This window comes from Acipenser ruthenus, chromosome 26 (genome assembly GCF_902713425.1).
Source record: "Acipenser ruthenus chromosome 26, fAciRut3.2 maternal haplotype, whole genome shotgun sequence".
Classification (NCBI taxonomy): Eukaryota; Metazoa; Chordata; class Actinopteri; order Acipenseriformes; family Acipenseridae; genus Acipenser; species Acipenser ruthenus.
In genome coordinates, this window is record NC_081214.1 from 21,384,627 (window position 1) to 21,409,432 (window position 24,806).

The window sequence follows — 24,806 nt, forward strand, 5'->3', positions numbered from 1 at the left end:
CATTGCTAATGTTGCATTCATTTTCACAAGAATGGGAAGAGCTTTACTGTGCCATAATCAGAAATTCACATCTCAGAATGTGTCTTGCACTAATTGTTTTAATTAAGCACTGCACCCTGATATTTGTATTGTTTCCAGTAAAATATGGAAGCATATGTTTGTGTTGCTGCAAGTGTTGAAAGAATAAGTAGGGCCTGAAAAGCCTTGATTTTAATCGGGGTATATCATAAACACATTTTAGTTTTTAACCAGAAAACCCACATAGAAGTGCTTCCAGTGATCACAAAAGAATTTGTCTCGAGGCATGTTAATCCCTTCAGTCATTAATAATTCACACAATTTTGTGCCAGTACAGGGTCATGATGAAGAATCCTGGCACAGTGCATCGGTGTATTATCGTCTTGAGCCATTGCCATCAGGGTACGAGTGCAGCATTAGTTAGTGGACTTCATCAGCAACAATGTTTCAGTGAACAGCATTCATTCAGCTTTGCAGAGTTATCGAGGGACCTGGGCTATACCAGGAGAAAGGGCACCACCAGGGTGATGTCAAACCCAATCGGGCAGACAGCTCTGAAGTGGCCAGCCAGTGAGTATATCTATGTAAATATATATTACAAAATGCTTTCTTCCTTTTAATTAAAACCATCTGGATTATCTGCCACAGCAAAATAGGCCCTTTGTGTATTTAAAGAAAAGCGTTGTGAGCTTCATCCCCATTTCATAATGTATATTTTGGCAGATCCCTTTTTATAGATGGTTCCTTTTATGGTATGGTACAAGATGACTGATGGATAGAATTACACACCAGCTTTTAGGACTCTGGTGATAATAAATAGAGGTGTTAAGCAGTGTCCCTTTTATAACTGCAAAAACTTTCATTCATCACCTGCCAGATAAGGGGGCCTGTGTAGGTTCGATAGTGCTGGTAAAATTCTACCCATCAGTCAACTCTGTAGAAATATCATATTCTAAGCAGTTCATTTTTGGTGCTGTTGCAGCCTGACACGGCAACATACATCATACTATTTATAACAGACAGTCTATTGTTTCAGAAAATGAAAGGGCTAGATAACACATGCTTATATTAATATCTCTATAAAGTAATATGCAGGTTTATCCATTAATTATTCACACTACGCAAAAGAACAGGCAACTTGCATTTGTTTTTCTAAAAGGTGTATTCAAATATAGTTACACAATAATTCTAATGACAGCACATTAGCATGAAGGCATTGCATTATTTCTATAGTCAACACGTATACAATCGCTTGGTTCTTCAAGTTGCCGTGTGATTTATTTATTTTTTTTATTCTGAGAGAGCACGCTCAGTTGTTTAGTACATGTGTAACTAAATATTCACAAATAAAAATAAAAGACACTTTTTCAGGCTTATATATAACAAAGTGGTTATTTAGATAATTTAACAATATTCTGCTAAAGAACAGTGCTCATACCTTTCTCTCAAAGTGTAACCAATACAAATACAATTAAAAGATGTTACAAATATGAAGTGCTTTTAAAACAATATAATGTATTACAGTGACATCATAAAACCCAAAATATAGGCAGGGCTGTGTACAGCCTTTCAAACTAGTAATGCATGTTAGATATAGACTGGTAAATGTACAACATAAGCTGAAACCCACTCCACAAGAGCTACTGGTTTACTGCACGGGTCATTCTGACCTTGAGAGGGGACAAATCAGCTTGTATCTTACGCAGCAATATCAGGCTCAACTATATAACTACTTACTATGATTTTAACATTTTTTAATAGTCAGCATAATGACTTGTTTTGCAATTTGTTGATAAACAGATTTACTTGTGAAGCAAATACCAGTCTTTAGACCATTTGTAACTGACATTTTTCATTTTCAGAAAACAAGTCAAAGCTACTAGCAATATTCCATTCCGCGTGACTGTGCCTGAGTATAGTTCATAACAAAAGAACACACTTGTTTCAAAGGGTGTATACCCTTGCCTACAGCACTGGGAGAATTTATATAAATGCATCTGTAGTAAATCACTTACTATATAATAACATCATTTCCTTTTTTTAAATGTATTTTCAAAGAATACAGTAATGTGTTAATTAACCCAAATGTACTAAGGGAAAAAATAAAGAATAACTTATCGATATTTAAAGCTTCAGTCTCTCTAATTAGAACAATCTTTTATGATAATTGCAACACAACTTTAAGGTTTTTTTTTTTTTTATCTGATTGACGTTTCTTTTTTTTAAGAGTGTTTTTATTGACAGTCGAATCCAAATATATTTTTGCACATGCAAACCATCAAGGATGGTTCTAAAATCTGAGTATAAGCGTAGTTTTGCTTTCAAGCAAGTGCATTTATGTATCTATACCCATTATCTAACCTTTGTTAATGTTTTTTTTCCCAGTTCAGTAGCACATTATATGTTTGAACAAAAGGGAAAACTTTTTTTTAAACAAAATGGAAAAACGTTCTGTGGCCTATGTCAGTGTGATAAAAAGTTTTCTCTGCCCAACTCCCCACATGGAATATGTTCTGACCATATAATAATAAGTAGAATATATACAAGTGCATAAATAAAAAATAAAACAACTTTGCAATAGATGTATCTAATTGCCCAAGAGTTTCTACAAAAGAGATATTGTGAACAGCTACAGTATCAGTCCTTCAGGGCTACTGATCAGAGGGAGGCGGGGATTGAGTGAAACAATCAAAAGCTGCTCTTTAAAATGCACTCATTTGCCTGGAGTCATGACTGGTTCAATGCAATTGAGGAACATTAATAATTTTCAGTGAGCGTGAAGATTATTTTTTGTGATTTCCAGTCACTGCTTCGTCAATGTAAAAAGCCAGCTTCAGTATTAGACATTAATAATCCAGCCAGATGTCATTTACAAACCTGGTCATTCATTGTTGTACTTCAGAATGCATTTGTTTTACAACCCCATCACTTCTGTACTTGTTATCCAAGTAAACACTTGTATGTATTTGTATATAGGTACTTGCCTGAGTGTTTTGTCTAGTTAGTTACTGGAAACATGACTGCGGCTCTCTGCGAATGTTTGGTTTCCTAATTGCTCTTTTACAAGCTCTTGGCATGCTTCCATAGGGAGGCATAGTTCATCTTATACAGATGAGACCTTCTACCACATGGACCTCTTATAGGAAGGCCAAAAAAAACAGAAGCGCACCATCATGCCAAATTGTGTTTTCATGTGTAATTGAAATGTGTGCGTGGTGAGGGGGTGGAGGGGTACAATAAATGAATTGGATAGTGTTGCATGTGGGCGCTGCACATGTTGTAAAATGTATGTGCATGCACAACTGCTATGGTAGTTCATTTATGTTTGTCTGGTACGTTTCAGTACATAATGAATGTGTCATTTATATGTTAAAAGAAGGGATATGGTTTTCCTTATTTAAGAGCTTACAATATACAAGAATGAAATAATGCTTGCATTATTAGCAATGTGTGTGAACATTAACAATGTGTGTTATCTGCTCACAAATAAGAGAGAGAGAGAGAGAGAGAGAGAGAGAGAGAGAGAGAGAGAGAGAGAGAGAGAGAGAGAGAGAGAGAGAGAGAGAGAGAGAGAGAGAGAGAGAGAGAGAGAGAGAGAGAGAGAGAGAGAGAGAGAGAGAGAGAGAGAGAGATTTCTTTTTGCAAAGCATCTGTTTTGATTACTTTTAAAGCGTGATTTATGTTGCCGGAGGCTTCATGATAATAATAATGTTGTGAATTGCTTAACGCTGGTAGCTGGTTGCTTTCGCCCAAAGGGAAGATGAAATTCTGTGTAGGGGGTTGTTAATGATTCCTTCTAAAGACAGGCGCCATGTTGTTTGAAAATTCCTGTAGTTATACTGCTTTTAGACTCGGAACGAAGTGCCTGGCTGTGGATCTGCCCACTGTGCACATTCAAAGGAGTTTGAACTGCTTGGGGCTGTTAAAAAACTAAACACCAGTAAATACTTTAATTTAGTAGAGACTGTGCAGGTTCCTGAACCTAGGATTAAGACCCTGAAGCTGACATAATTCTATTCAACTGTGTGAAATGTAAAGCTAAATTCTAAAGCCCTTATTATTATTTTTTTTTGTGTGCAGTATCTTTATACATTGTTCATCTTGCAAGAATAAACCTTAACAACACTTCTGAAATATCTGTATGCAATATTGTCCAATGCTACTTGTTACTCTCATTCTCAAACTCATCTTTCATTTTCACCATGGCTTTCATCCATTCCATCTCAGAACAGTCATTTTACCATTGGCTAAATGAGATAAAGCCAGACTACAAAACACAGCACTGGACATACCCGTACATTACAGTATTGGTCAGTGTAGCAAACAGCTATAGACAGTGTCTTTGTATGTCAGGCTAATGTGTGTCAAACCGTCCCGATTTACGTTGAAAATCAGCTTTCTATAAAATTGTTCCGTTTAACAATTTAAACTAAAATAATGAACAAACTTCTTCTTTTTTTTTTTTAAGATAGCATTATCTAGAATACACGATGTGCCTCTAAATTACAGGGAGTGCAGGGAGGGCTAGGTTGCCCTAACCTTGACACAGTGCTAAAATTCAAAGATAATTTGAACTTGGAAATAAATGAAAAAGGGTACCAGAGCAAGCTGCTTGACCTTCTAGATCCTATAGATGAGCAGGCACAACAAGCCATGCAGACTTACAGCCGCTTGGCATAGAAAGCATCTCTGTGCATCTACACCACCAAGTAAGCCAGGAGTAGCCAGACACACCACTCTTAATGCATTCAATTAAAAAAAAAGAAAAGAAACACAGTCCATATGTAAGGCTCAGGATATGTGTCCATCAGTATGACCACAGACATTGCATTCCATTTTCCTGATTCTCCTTTGGCTTTCTACAGGTCCTCTTTCAAGCTCATAACTATTTAGTTCACTTGTTCTTTTTTATGATGATGATGATGATGATGTTGATTCAAAGCTCTTCACATCCCAGCACTGTCTCTTTGGCACTTTGTTGAGGGGAGGCGGGGAAGGTCATACAGCAGAGGGGTTTCCATTGTGACGTGAACGTGACCTTTCCAAAACTACTCGTCGGTTATCTGTGGAGAGAAACAAGTTAATTCACATTAATTTACTGTGGCATTGAGAGGTGTTTTCACTGGGGGGGGGGGGGGGGGGGGGGGTTAGATGAGCGATCATTACAAATGAAGTGAGAATATGTAAATAAGTAAGGAGCAAGATTGCAGGCATCGGGTGTCATAGTAACTTCACACCACTGGTGCTCCTGGGCCAAGCTCAAGAGCCCTGCAATCTCCTACAAATTGCTTTCCAGATCAGAGAGGGAAGGTGATAAAAGCACAGCTGGAATGTTGGATTGGGAAAAGAAAAAAGAAAGCACAAAAGCTAGCGCAAGCACGGACAACGGATTGTGTCTCAAGGATAGGTGGCAAGAAGTGCACTTTAGTTACCTCTGGGTGGAAGTTCTGATTTAGAAGTGTTTGGGGTTTTGAACAAGATGTGCTCTAATTAAAGTACAGTGTTGTGAGAGTAGATTAAAGCAAGCCACGTGCAAAAGTGTCTTCTAAATGTTTGTGTGAGCAACCTGAGGATGGCTGGTGGTAATGGCATGAATTGAATTAACCCCTGCTGTGCTAATGTTTGTATTACTTTCCTTGAACCAGCCTGTAAATGTCAAACTATGACCTTCCTCAGGTGGCATTAAAGCTGGCAGGTTTTACATCCTTCAAAGATGTAGAACGCACTCCTCTTCACTGGAACTCATGACCCTTTGCGTCTTATGAGGTGATGTGTAGCCTGCTGATATTCACCTCGTATTTCCAGGGGGTGCCTAGTTGTTTAGCAGTGCAGTATCACATATAAGCTAACCATTAACAAATAATGACACACATGTTAACATATTAGCAAGCTAATATTAACAGCGAATAAACAATTGCCCGTTAAAATAAAACCTTACATTTTTTAGATACTGAGAGTCAACTCAATTAAGAACTTTCACACACAATACTGTTTCTTCATTCTGTACATAAACTAATCTAACAAACCAGTTCTGTCAGTTTAGAAGGAACACATCAGTCTTAACATTTAAAGAACAGCTGTGTGAAAATGCATTGCACCGAATAGGAAAAGCCAATAGAATGACCACAGAAATATCAGCGTCTGTGGTGATCACACACTTTGCAGCTGCCAGTCAGGCTGCTGTCTATGTTATCCTTGCTTTCCCTCGGCTACTGTCATTACTGTTTCACAATGTATTACTAAAACAATGGCAAAAGAAGAGCAGGAAAAATAGCTACAGTGGGGAAAACGACAATTAATTAAATGCTACCAACTGACAGCTGTTTTTCAAGCGTTAAGTATTGTTTGTGTCAAATGGAAAACTGACAAAAATCTATTTATAACATAATGCTTTTTAAATTGTGGGTAATGTGAGCCCTATTGGGATAAAATGAATGTCTTTGGAACAACCGTGACTATCATATGTGCCTTTTAACACAACTACCTTTTATTTTGTTGAATAAGTTGACTTTGCAATGGTCAATCTTGGGTTACTTGTATGGCATAACATACAATATTGAACAAAAGTGGAAGTAAGCATGAATTACACGAATCACCCTAAGCCTTACTGGGATTCCACTGGAATCTGATGTAATACTTAAAAGATGATAAATACATTTCTGTACTGTACATATTTACAATGCACTATCCACCCTGATGCAAGTTTACCATGGTATTTTTGCACAGTATTTTTGCTTTTACCATGGTAATACCGTGCATTAACCATAATTTAACCCGGTTTACCATGTTAATTAATACGTTTTACCATACGTCACTGTTGTTTACATTGCTTTGCTTTACCATGCTTTCACTATGCTTTATTATGCTTTGCAATGCTTTTACTATGGTAAACTTTTAAAAGGGAGCTTAATGCAAACTGAGAGCTTAAATTAGATTGTATACCAACTTTTAATCTAAATCTCACATTAGCAGAAAGTAAAACAAATCTATACTATTGTATATACTATTTTATATTTTTCTTAATTTTGTAAAAATTAAATATGGTTGAACAGCGAGCCTTTGTACTGCAGTATGTCAGACTGCTATTGAAGTTGTCAGTGGTTACACAATTTGAAATGATAAATTCATATTTTGCATGTTTAAAACCACCCAGGGTTAACCAGCTTCAGCCTCTGCTTGTGTTGCAGACTAGAGCGCTATATAATTCTCTCAACAAAACTATTTTTCAAATCTGTTTTTCTGAAAGAAAAATGCAATAAAAAGGATGACATCTTTCTGTGTTTCAGTGTGTTCTATGATCCCTCACCTGGGCTGGGACTCCAGCCTCTATTGCTCTTCTTCACCTCATGTGTTTTTCTGCCTTGCTTGCACTGCACTGTAATTGAGTATCGAGAAACACGATATATATAAATGTGTTGAGGAACAGTGCGGGGGTAGGGGGGAGCTGTTTCTGAAAAGGCGGCTCAATTTACACAAAACAGGATTTTGGATCGCACAGAGAGTAGCTGCTTTTAAAGAAAATGTAACACTTAGCCACAGACCCTTATGGAATACACTGAGAAGAATAAACTGTGTGGCAGGCAGGTGATATTTCCTGGACTGGAATTTGTACAGTAACTAACATGTGTACACTGGAAAGTAGTAGCACTGGCTGAAATACTCTTATGTTTCATTAACCTTTTTTTTTCTAAATAAAAACAATCAATAAATAAATAAAAAAGTGCTTCCCCGAAACATGCAAAGCATATATCCAGCCTTTAAAAAAAAACAAAAAAAACAACAAAAAAAAACAGCAGATATTAAAGACATGTAAACTGTGGAAATAAATAAGAATGTCAGCAAATTGGAAGCACAGCGTGAAAGAATCCATCAGTGGAAAGATGTGACAAACAGCATGTAGCTGATAGGTAACAGTTTGGAATCAATCCTCAATGTTCTGTGATTGCTGCACTTGTAGGTGTCTTTCTAGTGCACAGGAATCACAGTAACCCACTGAAATGAAAAGGAAAGAGAGCGTGGGCAGCAGCATGCCTTACAGGCTCCAATCTCAGAAACTGCTGCAGTAGACATACCTGTAGAGGCTACTGTATATTAAGATGCTGATCTCTGTACTCCACTCCGGACAGTCATCATCAAGTCATGAGGGAATGGTTGAGAGAGCTAATTAAGAGCTTGTATGTAGTGAAGTGCACCCAAGTGGGCAGCAGTGTGGAGTAGTGGTTAGGGCTCTGGACTCTTGACCGGAGGGTCATGGGTTCAATCCCCGGTGGGGACACTGCTGCTGTACCCTTGAGCAAGGTACTTTACCTAGATTGCTCCAGTAAAAATCCAACTGTATAAATGGGTAATTGTATGTAAAAATAATGTGATATCTTGTAACAATTTTAAGTCGCCCTGGATAAGGGCGTCAGCTAGAAATAAATAATAATTGAGACCTTGTTTAGGGAAGAAATTAGCCCTAGACCAAATAAAAACCGCAGACAATGAAATACAAAATATCATTCATTCTTGGGCATGCAAGAATGAAATGCACTTATTTGTGAGGTGTAGGTGCATGTAAAAAAAATTACCTATTTACTTGACATACCCTGCATTTCAAGACTTTTTTCCTAAAGACAGCTATTGACAATGACTTCCTAAATGTTAAAATGCTTTTACGTAAAGGTTAAAAAAAGGTTATTTTAACCTTTACGTAGGAGTACAATATGTATTTGCTTGCTAGACTATTTTTGTAACATGCAAGGCTTGTGCTTTAATGTATTTTTGTTGGACACGTTTAGAAGATGTAAACAGACATTAGCTGACCCTCTCTTGTTGCTACCAACCAGAAAAAAACCTGCTGAGGGCTGGTGACAAGTGGAGTATATCAAGGGCCGACGCTCTGCACTGGAAGGAAGCAATGAGCTTTTTCAATACAAATGAAGTCTGCAGTGACAATCAGGCCCCAAACAAAAACACTCAAGTGGCCAATCTATCAGGATCCCACTGTTTCAGCGCCCAAAGGCTCAACACTGATCCCGCAAGACTGATTACACCTAGCTACTGCACAGCCGTTCAGCAGCATGTACACAAGGCATTTTCACAGGTCTGACCAGAGCTGACTGAGTCTAGTCAGAGCAGGGTTTGTATCTGTCCTCTCACTGCATTGGCTTAGCATTACCATATTTGGTTAGCACGCTGTGTATTCTTTCAAGTCAAAATGCCCTGTTCCTTAAGATCACATCTAGCACCCAGCCAGGCTTTGAAACCTTTGAACTCTAAGCCCTGTGACTTCATAAGAGAGATGATATTTTGATATCAGCAGGACACTCCATACTTAGCCACTGGATGACTCATCAATGAAACCTAACATGTACTTTTAACACAGACAATAATAAGGTGTCAGACATACTTCCCAAGCTCTCACTACATGGAAACTTCAATCAGTGTGTTTCGGTGGTTAAAGTCCGGGGCTTGGAACCAGAAGGTCACCGGTTCAAATCCCAAATCCCACCTCTGCCACTGACTGATTCACTGTGTGACCCTAAGCAAGTCACTTAACCGCCTTGTGCTCCATCCTGCGGATGAGATGTTAAATCAATGTCCTATTGTAAGTGTAACTGCTTCTAAAAGCTGAAGTGTAGAAATGACCTCTATGGGTTTCCAGTTGTTATTTGTGCCCTGTCCACTCGTAACTCAAAGGGTAGAAATTACAGCCTTTTCAAACTAGCTCACTTCAAATATTCAGTTTTTTAAAGCAGGTCAATTTTAGTAAGCATGGTAAATAGTGATCTATGCTGAAACAACAGATGATATAAAGTATGCCTCTAACAGATATTTTTTGTATCAGTCTACAGTCTACTGATAGACTGACAGACAGATATGAAGACAGATAGATTGTTAGACAAACAGAGACATAAATATAGTTTGACAGACAGATGGATTCCTAAATGGATGTTCTGGCAGCAAGACGAGATACAGTAAGTAGACTGATCGGTAGGTTCATAAATAGAAGAAATAGTCTGATATGGATAGGGGGAAAAAAATTGTAAAAATGATGATGATGAAGAAATGCTTAGGGAATGTGTGCTGTAGATAGAGATGGATAGAGTGATTTTTAAAGAATATTTTCAAAGGAAGAGTATGACGATAGATCATCTTGCTCACATGGATGCCTTGTTGATAGCAGCAAGGAAAGTTGCAGCAATAAAAATGAATTTAAAATTAATACATTATCCATGCTCAGTAGGCAATACTTACCAGCAATTATTTATGGAAAAATAATTGCTAGGAATTAATTTACAATATTTTTCTATTCTACACCAAGCACATTTGAACAGCAGTATTACTAGCAATATTACCAGCAATTTCATGTAACACTGTTGCAGTTTCAAGATGCTGATTTAGTAATCTTTGTCTACTGTATTGTCAATAGTGACCAGGAAACCAGGAACCAGGGAATAGAAGATTCACTTTAACAATAAGAAAGGTACATACTTAAAAAACAGGATTCTCTCCCAGCAATCTTGTTCGGTATTTTACACTAGGCAGTTCAGTGACAACTCTGGCAATTGTTGCTGGAAATGAATGCCAAATGGCCATTAAATTGAAATTCAAACACTGTGAAGCAATGCTGGCAGATCTAAAAGGAGAAGTTATTACACAACCAGTTCGAGGGGCATTTAATAACAAATAGTTTCAGTGTATCAAACACTTAAATTGTGTGCCTGTATGTTCCAGAGTGGGGGGCGAGGGTGTCTAAATCCACCACGCAGTCTGCTTTTGAAAGCCGAGAGTAACGAAATTGGCTGAACTTATGGGAGAATGTACTAAGCACTTAGAATAAAATGGGATGCTACAGCTTTATACAGACATGGTTTCTGTTATTTTCATGGACTCTGCAGGCAGATGACTGAATAGGTGAAGAACTGTCTTGTTGTAGATAGAGACTGACGACTCGGGATCAGATACAGACAGATTAAAAGATAGAAAGATGGATAGCAGCAAATTGCTGAGAAAGCCTTTTTTGAGGGCTTGTTTTGCAGTGCCCTTGGAAGTTCTAATCGCCAGATGAGTTGTAGGTTCTCAAAAGTAATCAATACAGCCTTCTGTCGGGCCATGTCAAAAAGACAGAGCCAGGGAACGGTTAACTGTGAATTCTTTGTGTCATCAAAGAGCAGCTTGGTTTCTTTTCACTAGGAAAGCGCAGACGGAATTCTTAAAGAGCTCCTACAAGTGTTCCAACTCTCGAAACAAACAGCACAGGCCTGGCAACCATGCCCTTTGAAGGCACAATGTCCCCATGCTGAGTGAGACCGCGAAGCCTTTTTAAAAACCACACCACAAGTTCGGTCTCCTGCCAAGGGCACAGACTCTCACTAACAAGCCCCATAGTACACATCGTTGGCAGGTTTTTTTTTTTTTGAGTGACGGTTGAAAGCACAGCTTTGTGGCAGTAACCTTAATAAAACAGCTAACCCCTTAAAGACCAGACATTTTATCAGACTTTTACTACATATTGGAACATGTTTTTATCTTTCTTTTTCATTTTATATATTAGAATAATTATGTGTTTTTAATAGTAAATGCCCACCCCCCTTGTGTGAGATACATGAACTTATTTTTAGTGATAAATCCACGAAAAAAACCAAGGTTCTTGAATTCTACAGTACAACTATAATAAATGTAGTCAAGTAATCACGTGTCTTCTTCAGAGCACCAATTGGTCGGTTGTTATAGTTTACGAACCCCAGAGTATATGCCAGTGAGCAGAGCTGAATCTAAAGCTCTGAATCAAGCTCAAAGTATTTTAGATGAAAGTGATCCACTCGGATCTAAATGGACTCACACCAGCTCCCTTTGACTTGAAATTGCAGACAGAAGCATAGCACTGGAATGGAAGCTTTTTATTTTGTGGGTTATGGGATACCCGCACCTGCTCTTCTATAAAGCTCCATTCGTGAGCTGCCCCCCTCTGGTATTGAGTACTGAAATCCCTTAATCTATTCATGCGGAGATGCTCTCTAATGTATATAAGTAGCACAGGTACTTTCTACAGTATACTCACTCTGCTGAGGCTTCTCCAGCCTGGTCCTATTTCAGTTAAACTCATGATGGAAACCACAAAACAAGGCCTGAGAGGCTAGTAAGAGGGTTTTTTTTTTCTGTTTCAATTGTGGCCAAAAAATAAATAAATTGCTCCTTAAAGGTGATGGATTAGCAGTGCTGCGACCTGTAGGCCTTTGTTTGTTCATGCACTGAAATTAAATGATGCTGTTTTTTTTTTGTTTTTTTTAATAATTTTACAATGTTTGATTACATGGAACGTGGCAGTTTCTGTCGGAGTGTCCATCCTTCAGGGCATTTCTGAAAACAAGGAGAATTATGTGTCTCTGCAGGAATTCCTGCTACACTGGGTTCTAAATGATTTATTTATGTATTTTATATATGCATTCGAAATATGACTACAGGGAAGTCCTTGTTCTACAGGGTACCCTGTCAACACTGGTGGCAGCAAGGTTAAAATACAACAAGCAAACAACCCAGTCGTATGCTTATAAATAACTAATCATTTCTAAACCAAGTGCTGTAAGCTGTGGTACAAAAATGACTTTCATTACTCTTTTATAGGCTTGTAAGGAAAATATTTCTCCATCCAGCAGGAAAGGAATGTGATATTTATAAAGTGAAAGACATGATGATCTAATTGGTGATGGCAGAGTCAATGGAAGATTATCTCAAGGACTGCAATCCACACTTTAAAGAGTAAGTAGCCACAAATTACAGTGTTCCAATTTCCCATGTGTTGCTACAATTGTTTATATAATGTATTTGTCATTTATCTTTTCATTGTTAACACCCTGACAACTTTTTCACTTCTAACTTTAAAGTCTGTTTCAAAGCTCTTTTCTAAATGTCTGCTCTAGTGCACTGACAGTGTAAGGATTATTGCCCACATTGTCAAACAGGAAACACAGCAATAACGATCCATGATGCATTTGTTGTGATGTTTATTTTAATTTTTTTTAAATCGCTTTTCCTGAGGACAGATCTCGAGCCACAGTGCACTAGAGCGGACATTTTGAAACGAGCTTTGAAACACATTTAAAGTTATAAGTGTAAAAAGTATTCAGGATGTTAACAATGAAAAGAAAAATTACAACTACACTATTTAAACAGTTGTAGCAACACGTGTGGGGTGGACAAGTCTATATTTTTGGGAACCCCGCTAATTACTCTTTGAGCACCACATTACAACTATGGCCAAAAGTTTTGCATCAACTAGAATTTTAAGTGTGAGACATAATTAAAAAAAAAAAAAAAAAAAAAAAAAAAACTACATGAACATAATTTAGATTTTGTATTTAACATCATGTAATCAAAGAAATTACAAAATTTAAATGCAAAAGTCAACCGGAAGTCATAATAGTAGTACAGTATTTCATGTTATATTTCAAAATGACACGTTTCAATTTCTGTCCGTTTTTCGTTGTATATGGAAAATAATTCAATATGTTAAAGTAACCTTATTCAGCAGGTTTCATTTGACTTTATGAAGCTAAATTAGTTAATTCTATACGGTGATACAAAACTTTTGGCCATAGCTGTATAATAAAAAAAGGTTAGTCTGATGCATGACAATTAACCACTTAATGGGTTTCAAAACTTACAGTAGCAGAATCCCTTTGTCCAGAACTCGGTTAATAGTAACATAATGAGTATTGAAATCACAGTTTACCAAATACTCACAATTTAAAGGTGCAACCAAGTCTTAAACAATCTAAAAAAAATAAGCTATCTCTTCAAAAGCAGGCATGTGAACAAGTCTATGGTCAATCTCATTCTACACCAAGGACTGCAAATTAAAATACATTCTTCCAAATTACTAATCTGCATTAATGATGTCAATGTGTGCAGTGCAACTGGAGCATGAGTCAAGCTAGACAACACGGTATTTAAAAATTGCTTGCATGAGGTAAAACAGATCCATTTGCATCTGTAAATTAAAGCAGGACATTAGCATTCTCAAACCATGTTTTGATGCCAAAAAACTTGAATATATTTTAAAAATTTAGTACTAGGGAATCAAACACCTTCTGTAGCAAATGAGGGTCTGCTGGCAGTGCACTCTCCAGATGGGCAACATGTTCTGAACTAGTATAATTCACTTTTGCAATTGAAGTAACAGTGAAATGTTGCTGATGTGATAAACTGATTAAACATCATTACTGAGCTGTGAACGTGAAAGCTATTTTATTTGCGATAGAAATCAAGCTTGATCCCATATCTCAGCAGTTCTGGTCAATGACACTTATGGAAATACAAGAAATGAGGTTTCAGCATGCATTACTTCTTCCTAAATTCAAGAAGGCATTCTAGAGACCTCCAAAATATTTAAAATACTAACCTTTAACTATAAAAAGATTCCTTCCCCATTATCTGGTTCCATTCGTTCAACACTAGGAAGGCACTGCAACTGCACTCAAACGTTGAGGGTAGAGGAAACACCTTCACAAAGATCAATTAGCATGAACATTCTACCTGGGGAGGACAGTCCATATACATAAAACATCTCTTAAACCGATAAGATGCTTGTTCCAAACCAGAGATTTACTGATGGAGTGTGATTTGATACAAATGACAATCCCCAAAGCACTTGCAGAGATCAGTTTTTATTTCACAGATTTTTTAGAAATATGAATTCAATTTTCCTGTATATGTAGGCATTTTCTGACCGCCACCAAACCAATGCAATAAAATACGGACTACCAATTAACCTGCCTGACCCAAGGACATGTTTAACCTTCAACCTTTAAACTAGGCTCAGGATTTGACAAAGCATATCAGCATTCTTGGTATTTAGAATAGTAAATAGGGACATTGCAGGGGACAGAAAGGAAGTATGTATTGAGGGTGGACTGATTGAGGAATAATGCATTCCAAAGCTCTGATGAAGAATGACATTTAGACATGCTGTACATCCATTTGATTCAAATTAAAGCTGTCATCCTTGACCTTCTAATCACATAATCCAAAGAAATTTCTCAGGAGTAAAACTTTCACACACAATATACCTCAGGGATAAAAGATGCCCTTGGTATTCTGATCTAATTATAACATCTAGTTTATGAGACACACGCTAATTTATGCTCACACACCCAAAATAAAACAGAATTATTTGAATATTTTCTTTGGGCAGTTTTCATACACAGTAACTCCACACCACTATCTCAAACAGTCCAACCTAAGGCGAACAAATCTAAATGAAACAAGCCACATTCATAAAAATGTAAAATCGATGAATTAGAAAACAAAATGGAGCAGTGGGCAGACATCCACAATGGAACCCTGTTAACTGGGTGGTATATATTGGAACCAATTCCACATGCATGTTTATTCAATTATGTTAAACAATGGCAATCTCAAGTAGTGGTGTTTTTACACCAGACACTTTAAGGTAATACCTCTATTTCATTCAATGGCCAATGATGAAAATGTTGTGACCTTTAAGCAAACTCTGAAAGTAGAAAGGGCCCTTTAGTTGATGCCAACAAACCCTAGGACCTGAAAATGAGCAGCGGCCAGAGAGTTTGTGCTCTGCTTTCAAAAGAGATCTCTATCCGGGAGAGTGAATCTGGGGAAAGGGTAGCCCTCTGTTCCCCAACTTCCCCTCTCAACACACTGAGCTGCCAGAGGGCACACAATTGTCTGCTCTGATAGGTATCAAGGCCAGTCCCTGCCAGCCCGCCCTGCTCTCCAGCGCTGTAGGGGGGGGGGGGGCACCAGCTTTGGCTTGTGGGTGTCTCCTGACAACACCCTTCACTTCACACAGGAAGTGCGAGACTGGATCTGACAGCAACACAGAGAGAGAGAGAAGTGGGAGGCTCCCCTCCTCTGAAAACAGGGCCTGAAAGAAATCAATAGAGATTCCAGCAGAGTCTGTCAAAAAAGGAGGTGGAGGAGAAAAAAATGTGGGAAAACAAGAAAAACACGTTTGGCACAGCAGGTGCTATTCCTCGGTGCAAGTAAATAATTGCTTGGCAATTGTGATTCATCTCTTCAACACTTCATCAGAAATACATTAAAAACCTGCAGGACATTAATATCCATACACAAGTGTAATTCTAAAACTGTTTAGTCTATGCTTTCTTCTGATTATGAAGTGCAATTATATATATATCTATCAGATACTCCTTCAGTCAGGGTTGTGTGTTTACAGTTTGACCCGCAACCTGACATTATATATATATATATTTATATATGCTGTGCAAGTCTTAGACATATTGCATTTTTCTACTCTGATGCATTATGAGCATCAATAATTTACTCAAAGCCTCCACTAGTGTTTTCTACTATTATAACAACCTTGACTCGCATAAGGAAGGAAAAACATTGAGTGAAATAGCTCGCATCACTTGATTTTCAAGGTGTGGTATCCGAAGCATAATGAACAAGTACAGAGAAACATCATCTGTAATTGACAAACCTAAGACGAGAAGACCCAAAAAGCTGTCTAACAAGGATGAGCAATACTTGAAGATAATATCCTTAAGGAATAGAAAGAAGACAAGAGTTGAATTGACAACAGAACTGCCAGAAGGCACAGGTATCGTTGTCCACTCTTCAAGAGTCTAAAGCACCAATGACCATTGTTCCATAGTCCAATGTCTGTGTTCTTGTGCATGTTTTAGTCTTGTGCCCCTTTCTTAACAGAGGTATTCTTACTGCAACACATCCTTTGAGTCCTGATTTCAAAAGTGACCTTCGTACTGTTGATTTGATGGACAATGACACTGGTGCCTTCTACCAGTTGTCTGACCTTTGTGTGGCTATAACAAGAGTATTCAAAAGTGAACTCGTAAATCATTGGGATCTTGCACCATGCTGAAAATCCTGACCTTTCCCCTGACATTTCACAGGTGAGGATTCTTGTATGAACATCACACTCATCAGTGTGCCTTAACTTCACATTTTCTCTCTTGATGCTGGTGGTAAAGTTCTTTTTGGAAACAGTACACTGTCCTGTTTACTGTACCCAGCATCAGAAGCTAACTTGAGACAAAATTAACCGTGAATTAAATAAAAAGCACAACTGAGACATCTGATAGGAAATAACATATTCTAAGAATATAGATTCAACTGTTCCGTCACAATATTTGTTCTTAAGTACTCATGTTGATGATAAATTACTAAAAAATTATATATTTTATGAAAATAGTGTGTAGAAATTAACAGCTGAATGAGCCAGTGCACTTTTCACTGGCTTCAAGTTTCAGTTTCAAGCCTCTTCCTGGCCATCAATTGCATGTTGTTCTTTTACACTGCAAGTATGCTGAAACCACTGTAATGCCTCTAATCAATGACTCGTGTATTGGGATTTAAAACACATATGCACAGCAGACTGGACCTTAGGTTAAAATCTCACTATTTAATAGCAATGCTCCCACTCCCCACACACCATGCTTAATGGGAGTCTCTACAGGTTATCTGTAGGCAGGATTTTGAAGCAGACTATGTTGGCTGATTCACCAACACCCAAAGACTGAGTCGGATTTGCAAAGCTGCTCAAGTGAGCAGTCGATTTATTCTTTTACATTTGTTTTGTTGGAAGCATTACGCTATTCAATTTACGCTTCACAGAAATTAAAACTGCATGGTAGAATGCAAGGACGTTGTTATGTTGACAAGATCAATCAGGCTTACCATACATCACTATTGGAAGGGGGACAAAGCTATGGGGTTTATAAGGATCAATCTTCCTGTGCAATGCTACGCTATGCTGTTTTCTGTGTCAGGAAAATTAAGGCTGAACAAAAAGAACAATTATGTTTAGCTCATTTGCCATTTAAAATCAACACAACTGCGATATGCTGTGAGAGTTAGCGGAGTACAGTGATGGCGCTAAAGAAAGCTGCCCGTTTTATTTAGGTTAATGGTGATTTAAAAGCACTATGCGGAAGACATTAGTCCACCAAGGTGCAGGCTCCCAGGAAATATGGTCAAAGTACTTGTACACAGAAGTACTGTCCATGTGTATTGCCAGTCTGAGATGCTTCAGTGAATTAGCTATGGGCCTGGGGTCAAAATCCCTGCTATTCGTCTACAGTATACAAAGCTGTAACTATGAAGACAAGCCATATAATGGATGTATGCTATATATATATACCCCCCATTGTGCAAAGGCTGATTTTTCCAGGCACCAAACTCTCTGTTGATTTTCTGCCAACAAGGCCCAGAATTCCACCTGAGGAAAGGAAATTAAGCTTAGCTAGCCAGCCAGTCAATACCCAAGTACTGTGCTTTCAACATCTGTGAATCAGACAGAACCTCAGTTTCACACTTCATCTGAAGGAAAGTCTTGGATTTAGCAGTGTGGAGTAGTGGTTAGGGCTCTGGACTCTTGACCGGAGGGTTGTGGGTTCAATCCCTGGGTGGGGGACACTGCTGCTGTACCCTTGAGCAAGGTACTTTACCTAGATTGCTCCAGTAAAAACCCAACTGTATAAATGGGTAATTTTATGTAAAAATAATGTGATATCTTGTAAGTCGCCCTGGATAAGGGTGTCTGCTAATTAATAAATAATAATAATAATAATAATTTAATCTTCGGGTTTCTGAAAGATCTGCAGGCAGAGCAGGTTAACGACTGGAATACTGCCTGCTTGGGGATAGCTTGGAATTCTCAGTCTGCCATCAGCCTGGCATGTTTCAATGTAAAGTGGTAGGACAAGGTTGAGGGGGAAGTAATTTTCTCTTCTTTTAAAAAAAGCGCTGTGGGATCCTTCATGTCCGTGTAATATCCCTTGGTTTCATGTCTCACAAAAGATAGAATGGACTTTTAACAGCGAGTTACTCTAATACCATGTTGGTTCTAGCCCATAAGAAAGGCAGCTCCTATGCTAAACCCATGAACACCAGGTTCCACAGCAATTGTTTTCCCTGTCTTTTAGGTTTGATGTCAGCATATCCTATCCAGTTATGAAATCTCACTTGTACCTTCAAATTAAGAACTGTAATCTTCTCAGCTTAGAAGGCGTCCATTGATTTTAATTCTGTTGGGATAGCAGACCCAAAAAGAAAGATAATAAATAGCCAGCAAATTGGATTGAATGAAAAGAAACCGAAAAACAACAATGGTCCCCCTTTATTGAAAGAAATACACTAACTAAACGTTACTTTTTGAAGATAACTTTATAAAAAAAATATTTTTACTTTATTTTAATGGATCTCTGTTGTATTTACATCGATTTTCCTGATATTGAACCAAGTAACTAGTAGTATCTCAGAAATGAGCTGCAGTCTCCGACCATTCAATCACCCCTATAATATTTTGCAATCCCAAATGTATAATACAATATCTGCAGGAGGGAAAAAGTGTGTCAATTGCAAACGTAAGTTATCAGATAAGAAGAAAAGACTGCAAATTGAATATTGTTCCTAATTTGCTCTTCGAAGAAATTGAGCGAGTAAATCGCAATAGAAAAATAAAATAATAAAAAATAAGTGTATCACCTTGGTTATTGAATTCTAACTCAATGTGGATTCTTTCTGACAGAACAGCTATTTTTAATGAAGAGCTGGGAGTCTTGAGAAATTAGCCAGCGCACACAGGGGTTTGCATTAAAAGTCTGTAAATGACAGCTCGGTAGTGCGTGTATATTGAAGCAGAACAGTGGCAGGGCAGAACTCAACTATATACAACTGAACAGACCTCCAACAGCAGCACTTGGTTTTGGACTTCTTAACGCAGATCAAAAGCAGATAAAAGAGAGACATTTTTGCATTGAAATGTCAGCTACTGCAGTAAATTCGGAACGAACAGTAGAAAACCTTTCTTTGTAATATTGAGGGAGAATATGTCCACTGTTGTCTACTTTTATTTACATATATATACATTACTTTACTGGATAAGTGCTAAAAAATGTCCTTAATAACAACATAAAAAATGTTACCAGTTTGAAAAGGATTTCTGCTCCACGTGGTAACAGGAATAACGCTAATCATAATAAGGCAAGTAAACTCTTTGAAAGCTACACTGCCTACAAATCCAAATGTTTCCATTTGCTCTGGATAAAAATGGATTAAAAGCTAAGCCTGAGAGGTGAAAGGCCTGGCAAATTGAGCCAGTGCAAGCTAAGTATATGATAGAAATAGACATAATCTCACTAAAGCTTATTTTTAATAGGGGGAAAAATTACAATTTCACTGCAAAGATATACTAAAACCAACTGCTGAGCACCCCAAGTATGTAGCAATTCATTCACAGCAGAACCAATTTTCTTAACAATCAGGAACAATCACAAGCTGGAGAGCCCAGTTACCTTTTTTAACACAGTTTTATCAAATACCCCACACATTTCTAGTTTAATTAAATCATTTGAACAGGTTTTTAAGACTTGCATGCAAAATGCTTCATAGTTTAAAGCAGTATCTACGTGCTCTGTTCATTTAAGGCCTACAAGACACCCAGCTCTTCATTACTGTTAACATCATAACTAAATAGCACAGTCAGTCCAATTGTACCATTTGATTTGGAACTGTCTGAGCCAAACTTATTGCATGTCCCTTTTCAAACCAAAATAAAGTATGATTTCAAAAATTACAGTAATGTAACTATGGTGTCATACGGTGGCTTATCCTGGAATATAACTTAATGGCAATATAAAAAAAAAGATAACAGTAATGCTACCAATACTACTACTACTACTACTTGATCGAACCCAAGACGCGAGCCCCCCCTTGGCCTCCCCTCGAGAACAACCTGAGCAGGATCTCGCAGTTCTCCTCGACCCCCCTCCAATCCGCGTCGAGGAGGACCCTGTACGCGATGACACTCCACACCCTCCACTTCCCAGCCCTCGTCTCCCGCCGAGACACCGCTTGGCGGGAGCCCCTCCGACCCCAGGAGGGCGAGAGTCCCCAGTGGGAGGCCCTGTACTCCCCGCTGGTTCCCAGGGGAGCTGGGGACTTGGGATGGAGGGTCCTGCACGGAGCGCTCGCGTCAGGAGAGATCCTGCGTCACTTTACCGACTCGGACGCCGCATGCCCTTTCTGCGGTCTGTCCGAGTCGGTAAGTCACATTTAGTCCTCATTTTCGGGCACCCTGTCCATGGCTCCAGCAAGATGAGAGACCTCCTTGTGAATCTGCTCCTGGCTCTTGCTAAACTGGCCATTTACAAGACCAGGAAGCGCAAGATGATCGGGGAGGGTTTTTGCCATGGTTTTCAATGGCAGGTGAAATCCCAATACACTTCCCATGGGGAGTTGGAATAAAACTACAGTACGCATTCAGCAGTGGGAATGTGGCTAAGTCGTCGGCTCTGATTAATCGGGGGGTAGTTAAAGGAGAATGCATCTCCTGTGAAGTCTTTGCTGATGCGGATGCTTTGTGTTAATGCAGCTCTCCCACCTGACAGGGCTGTGCTTGACCCAGGTCTGGGTGATTGCGTTTGGCACCTTGGTGCCTCAGAGGGACAGCGGCAGTCTCCTGCAATCTCTCATAGAATCAACCTGCTATGCCTTTTCTCCTGACATATCCACAACTGGCCTATTTCTCCTTTTCTTCTTGTTTTTTAATGAGCTGTACGGAAGCTGCTGATCCTAGACAGCTCAGTGCAGATGCTCTGTCTTTTTATTCTTACTCTGCTTGTATTTACTTTTGAAATCCATCAACAGCTCAAGGCACCTACTGTACTTAACACTGAATAATGCGACAACCCAACTGTAAGTAACGTGGAACACATTCTTGATGTGCAAGTACAATATTGAGCTCAGCTGATGTCACTTGCAGGTAATTACACAGTAACTTTAAGGTAACTTTATTCATGAATTCTGGATGCAATGGTCATTAATTATACAGAACAGGTACACACATGTTCTATTTAAAGAAGGCAGTGGTTACAGGTAATTACTCAGATATGAAAAAGCAGATAGATTTTAATTACCATGAAATTACTTAAACATTGTACCACAGCTGTGTGTTTACTCCAAGTTACTTACAGTTGGTTTATTTACTGTTATTCATGCCATGTAACGTGAAACGCTACCCAAACTTAATTAATCACGGTCATATTTATTTCATGTTTCCCTTGCAGCAGACTGTAAAGAAACAATGCTTGCTCATTATTAGTTGAACACCAGTTATAATCAATGCATTCAATCTATTCATTTTTTTAAATGTAATTTGTGGTGCAAAATGTTTGTCCGATCTAAGTTTCTTAGTTTTTAGAACTTTCCAGGGAATATATTAAATTATAAGTGTGATATATGAAGGAGCTATTTTCCAAATAAATAAAGACAAATTAATTCAATCATTTATCTTGCTAGTTCTACGCTTTAAGCTCAAGCACTAATAAAATTCATTTTAAACAAGCGCTTATTTTAAAATGTGGCTGATTTGAAATAAAGTTACCCATTTCCGATTCATTTTGATACCTACCTGCCACATGGGGCCCTTGAATACATCGGAATGTAGACACATTCTTAGGTATTCTACCATTCTCTAACAGCTGACTGAAAATACCAGCATCATTAGAACAGATTGGGAGCTCATTTGAGTCTGCTTTTTCTTACCCTAATTGCATGGAGATTATTTTTACGGCTGCCGGTCATTAGCTAATTGTCAATGAACTCGTTTAGTAGCCTCTCATCACTATATTGGGAAAGCAAGTATTAGCAATTCTGGGATGATGCCATCTGTGCCTCTGTAAAAATGAAATTGTAAAAAGTCTGTCTAACATAGCAGACCTTTGGTAAAGTGGGAGACAAAAAGGGAGGATGGAAGCTAGTTTAAATTCCCAGTAGAGCTTTCCCAATTGACTGTTACAACATGTGCTGTCAGAACATTGACAGAATACCAAGTGCAGGCATTCACAGTCTATATAGCATTTGTAATTTCAGAGTTATCTGACACTAACTTCAGATAGCCTCGCCTAGTCACTGGTTCCATTAAGTTTGTACATCAGGGTGGGATTTAAGCACAAGGATGTGATCAACACTGTAAGGTAGTGGATGAGCAAACTAGGGTCTATCTGCTCCTAGTCCAGACACTTTCCCTCATGACTGAACTTGGTCCCAAGACTCTAACAACTAGGTCTTCCATGTTTCTTGCTCTACAGTAGGCCACAATTCCTGCTATTCTTTCAGCTCAAACAACTAGGCCAAGCTGCCTCTTAGTCCAACAGCTGTAACAACAAGGCTACCGAGTCTTCACTTCTAATGATCGGAACCACTTATCTTACAGTAAGCACCCTAGAACTAAGCCAGTCCTCAGCTTAGACCTCTAGAACATGTTGATCGAATCTATAACTAAGACCTATCTTCTATTGAGTGTGTGGGGCACCCTGAGGTCCTGTTGTTAAAGACCTTTTAGGGCTGCCACACAGTGCCTGGCCAGGTAGTAAGCAGCTAGACCAAAAGCTGTGTGGGAAGTGCGCAAACAAGAGTAAATAAATTACCCTAGTGTTTCTGGGAAGCAGCGGCTATTTCATTAATGTTTTTATTTATTAATAATAATGGCTCATTCAACCCATAATAAAATGATCTTATCTTGGTTTTATATGATATACTTTGCCATTATGAGGGAATAGCACCTATAACCTATAATGAAATCAGTGGTCCATGTCGCTCTCTCTTTGTGTAAATCCTATTATTGTGAAGACCTGCCATTGAAAACCACTTAATTAATATCTCAATAAACCATAACAACTGACCTCACCTTGGTATCAGCTGGTAGAACACATTTAAACCTATGTGCTATCTGCATTTAAACTGAGTCATAAAATCAAAAGCAATGCTGAAACCTTTCGAATGGATGACCACAAAATATAGAATGGACAAGACAAAGAATAGCAAATATAAGAGACTGGAAAACAGAGTCATTTAAAAAACCTTGCCCAACAACATCACAGTTCCAGAGAGAAGCATTCTAAATGTGGAACAAAGCCCAAATAACCCAGGTACTTAAAGGGTTAAGAAACCAAGAGTTTCCAGTTGCAAACCCCTACCAGTGATGGATCTGATTATTTCTAGTGTAATGCAGGTGAGTATTTTTTCCTGTCTCCGGTGACATCTGTTAGAATTGCTAATTAAAGAAGGATGGAACCAAATCAGGTTCTTAGGTGTATTAATTGGAGTGGGCAGGAAGAATCTGAAATCAGCAATTTATTGTGAGGGGTTTTGTGATTTTGACAGACCTAAAGTGGCTTTTCAATGGGCTGGGCACTGTAATCCATCTTCTTCATTAATAACATCTGTACGAGTTGGATGCATACTTTTCAGGGCCAGCACACACAGTGCTACATGCAGAATTCTACAAAGTTGCACATTATGCAGGGGCTGGAAAATAACAAAAACAGTACATAATTACATTTCATACTTCACATTTCTTTAATTGTAAAATGTTCAACAACTTAGATCACTGTTTCTTGTTCTGCCAGACTTATTGCTGATGTTATGGAACCATATCATAAGCAGTGATGTAGTCTGGAAGTATGGGAAAGCTGGGGGGGGGGGGGGGGGGGGGCGGGGTGATCATGCTGGCGCAGTGGCACACGAAATCTGGTTGTTGAGCCTGTTTGCTAAGCAAGGGATGCATTGAAGTTCCTTGCATATGTGCGGAGCATTTGTATTTCATTTCATTTAATTACCCTGACAATGATTCTTATAAAAGGGCGTTGCTAATACAGGATAATCAAAACCTTTTACCGATTTTTATATTACTGAAATTATCTGATGACTGTCCTGGAAATCGCTAGATTTGTAGCTAGTTGCTTTTGACAACAAATCTCGCCCATAAAGTCACTAGATAT

The 24,806-nt window shown here is 38.4% G+C and overlaps 1 protein-coding gene across 7 annotated transcripts in view; it reads right to left on the reverse strand.

The window, feature by feature from the left end:
• Window positions 1–1,161: 1,161 nt before the first annotated feature.
• LOC117430578 (protein diaphanous homolog 2) overlaps window positions 1,162–24,806 on the reverse strand; it is a 408,548-nt gene continuing 384,903 nt past the window's right edge. For all 7 annotated transcript variants that reach the window (XM_059000922.1, XM_059000925.1, XM_059000921.1 and 4 more), the window contains one exon: window positions 1,162–5,081. In XM_059000922.1, the coding sequence (XP_058856905.1) occupies window positions 5,017–5,081 (65 nt within the window). In that variant the 3' untranslated portion in view covers window positions 1,162–5,016. The remainder of the gene's footprint in view (window positions 5,082–24,806) is intronic.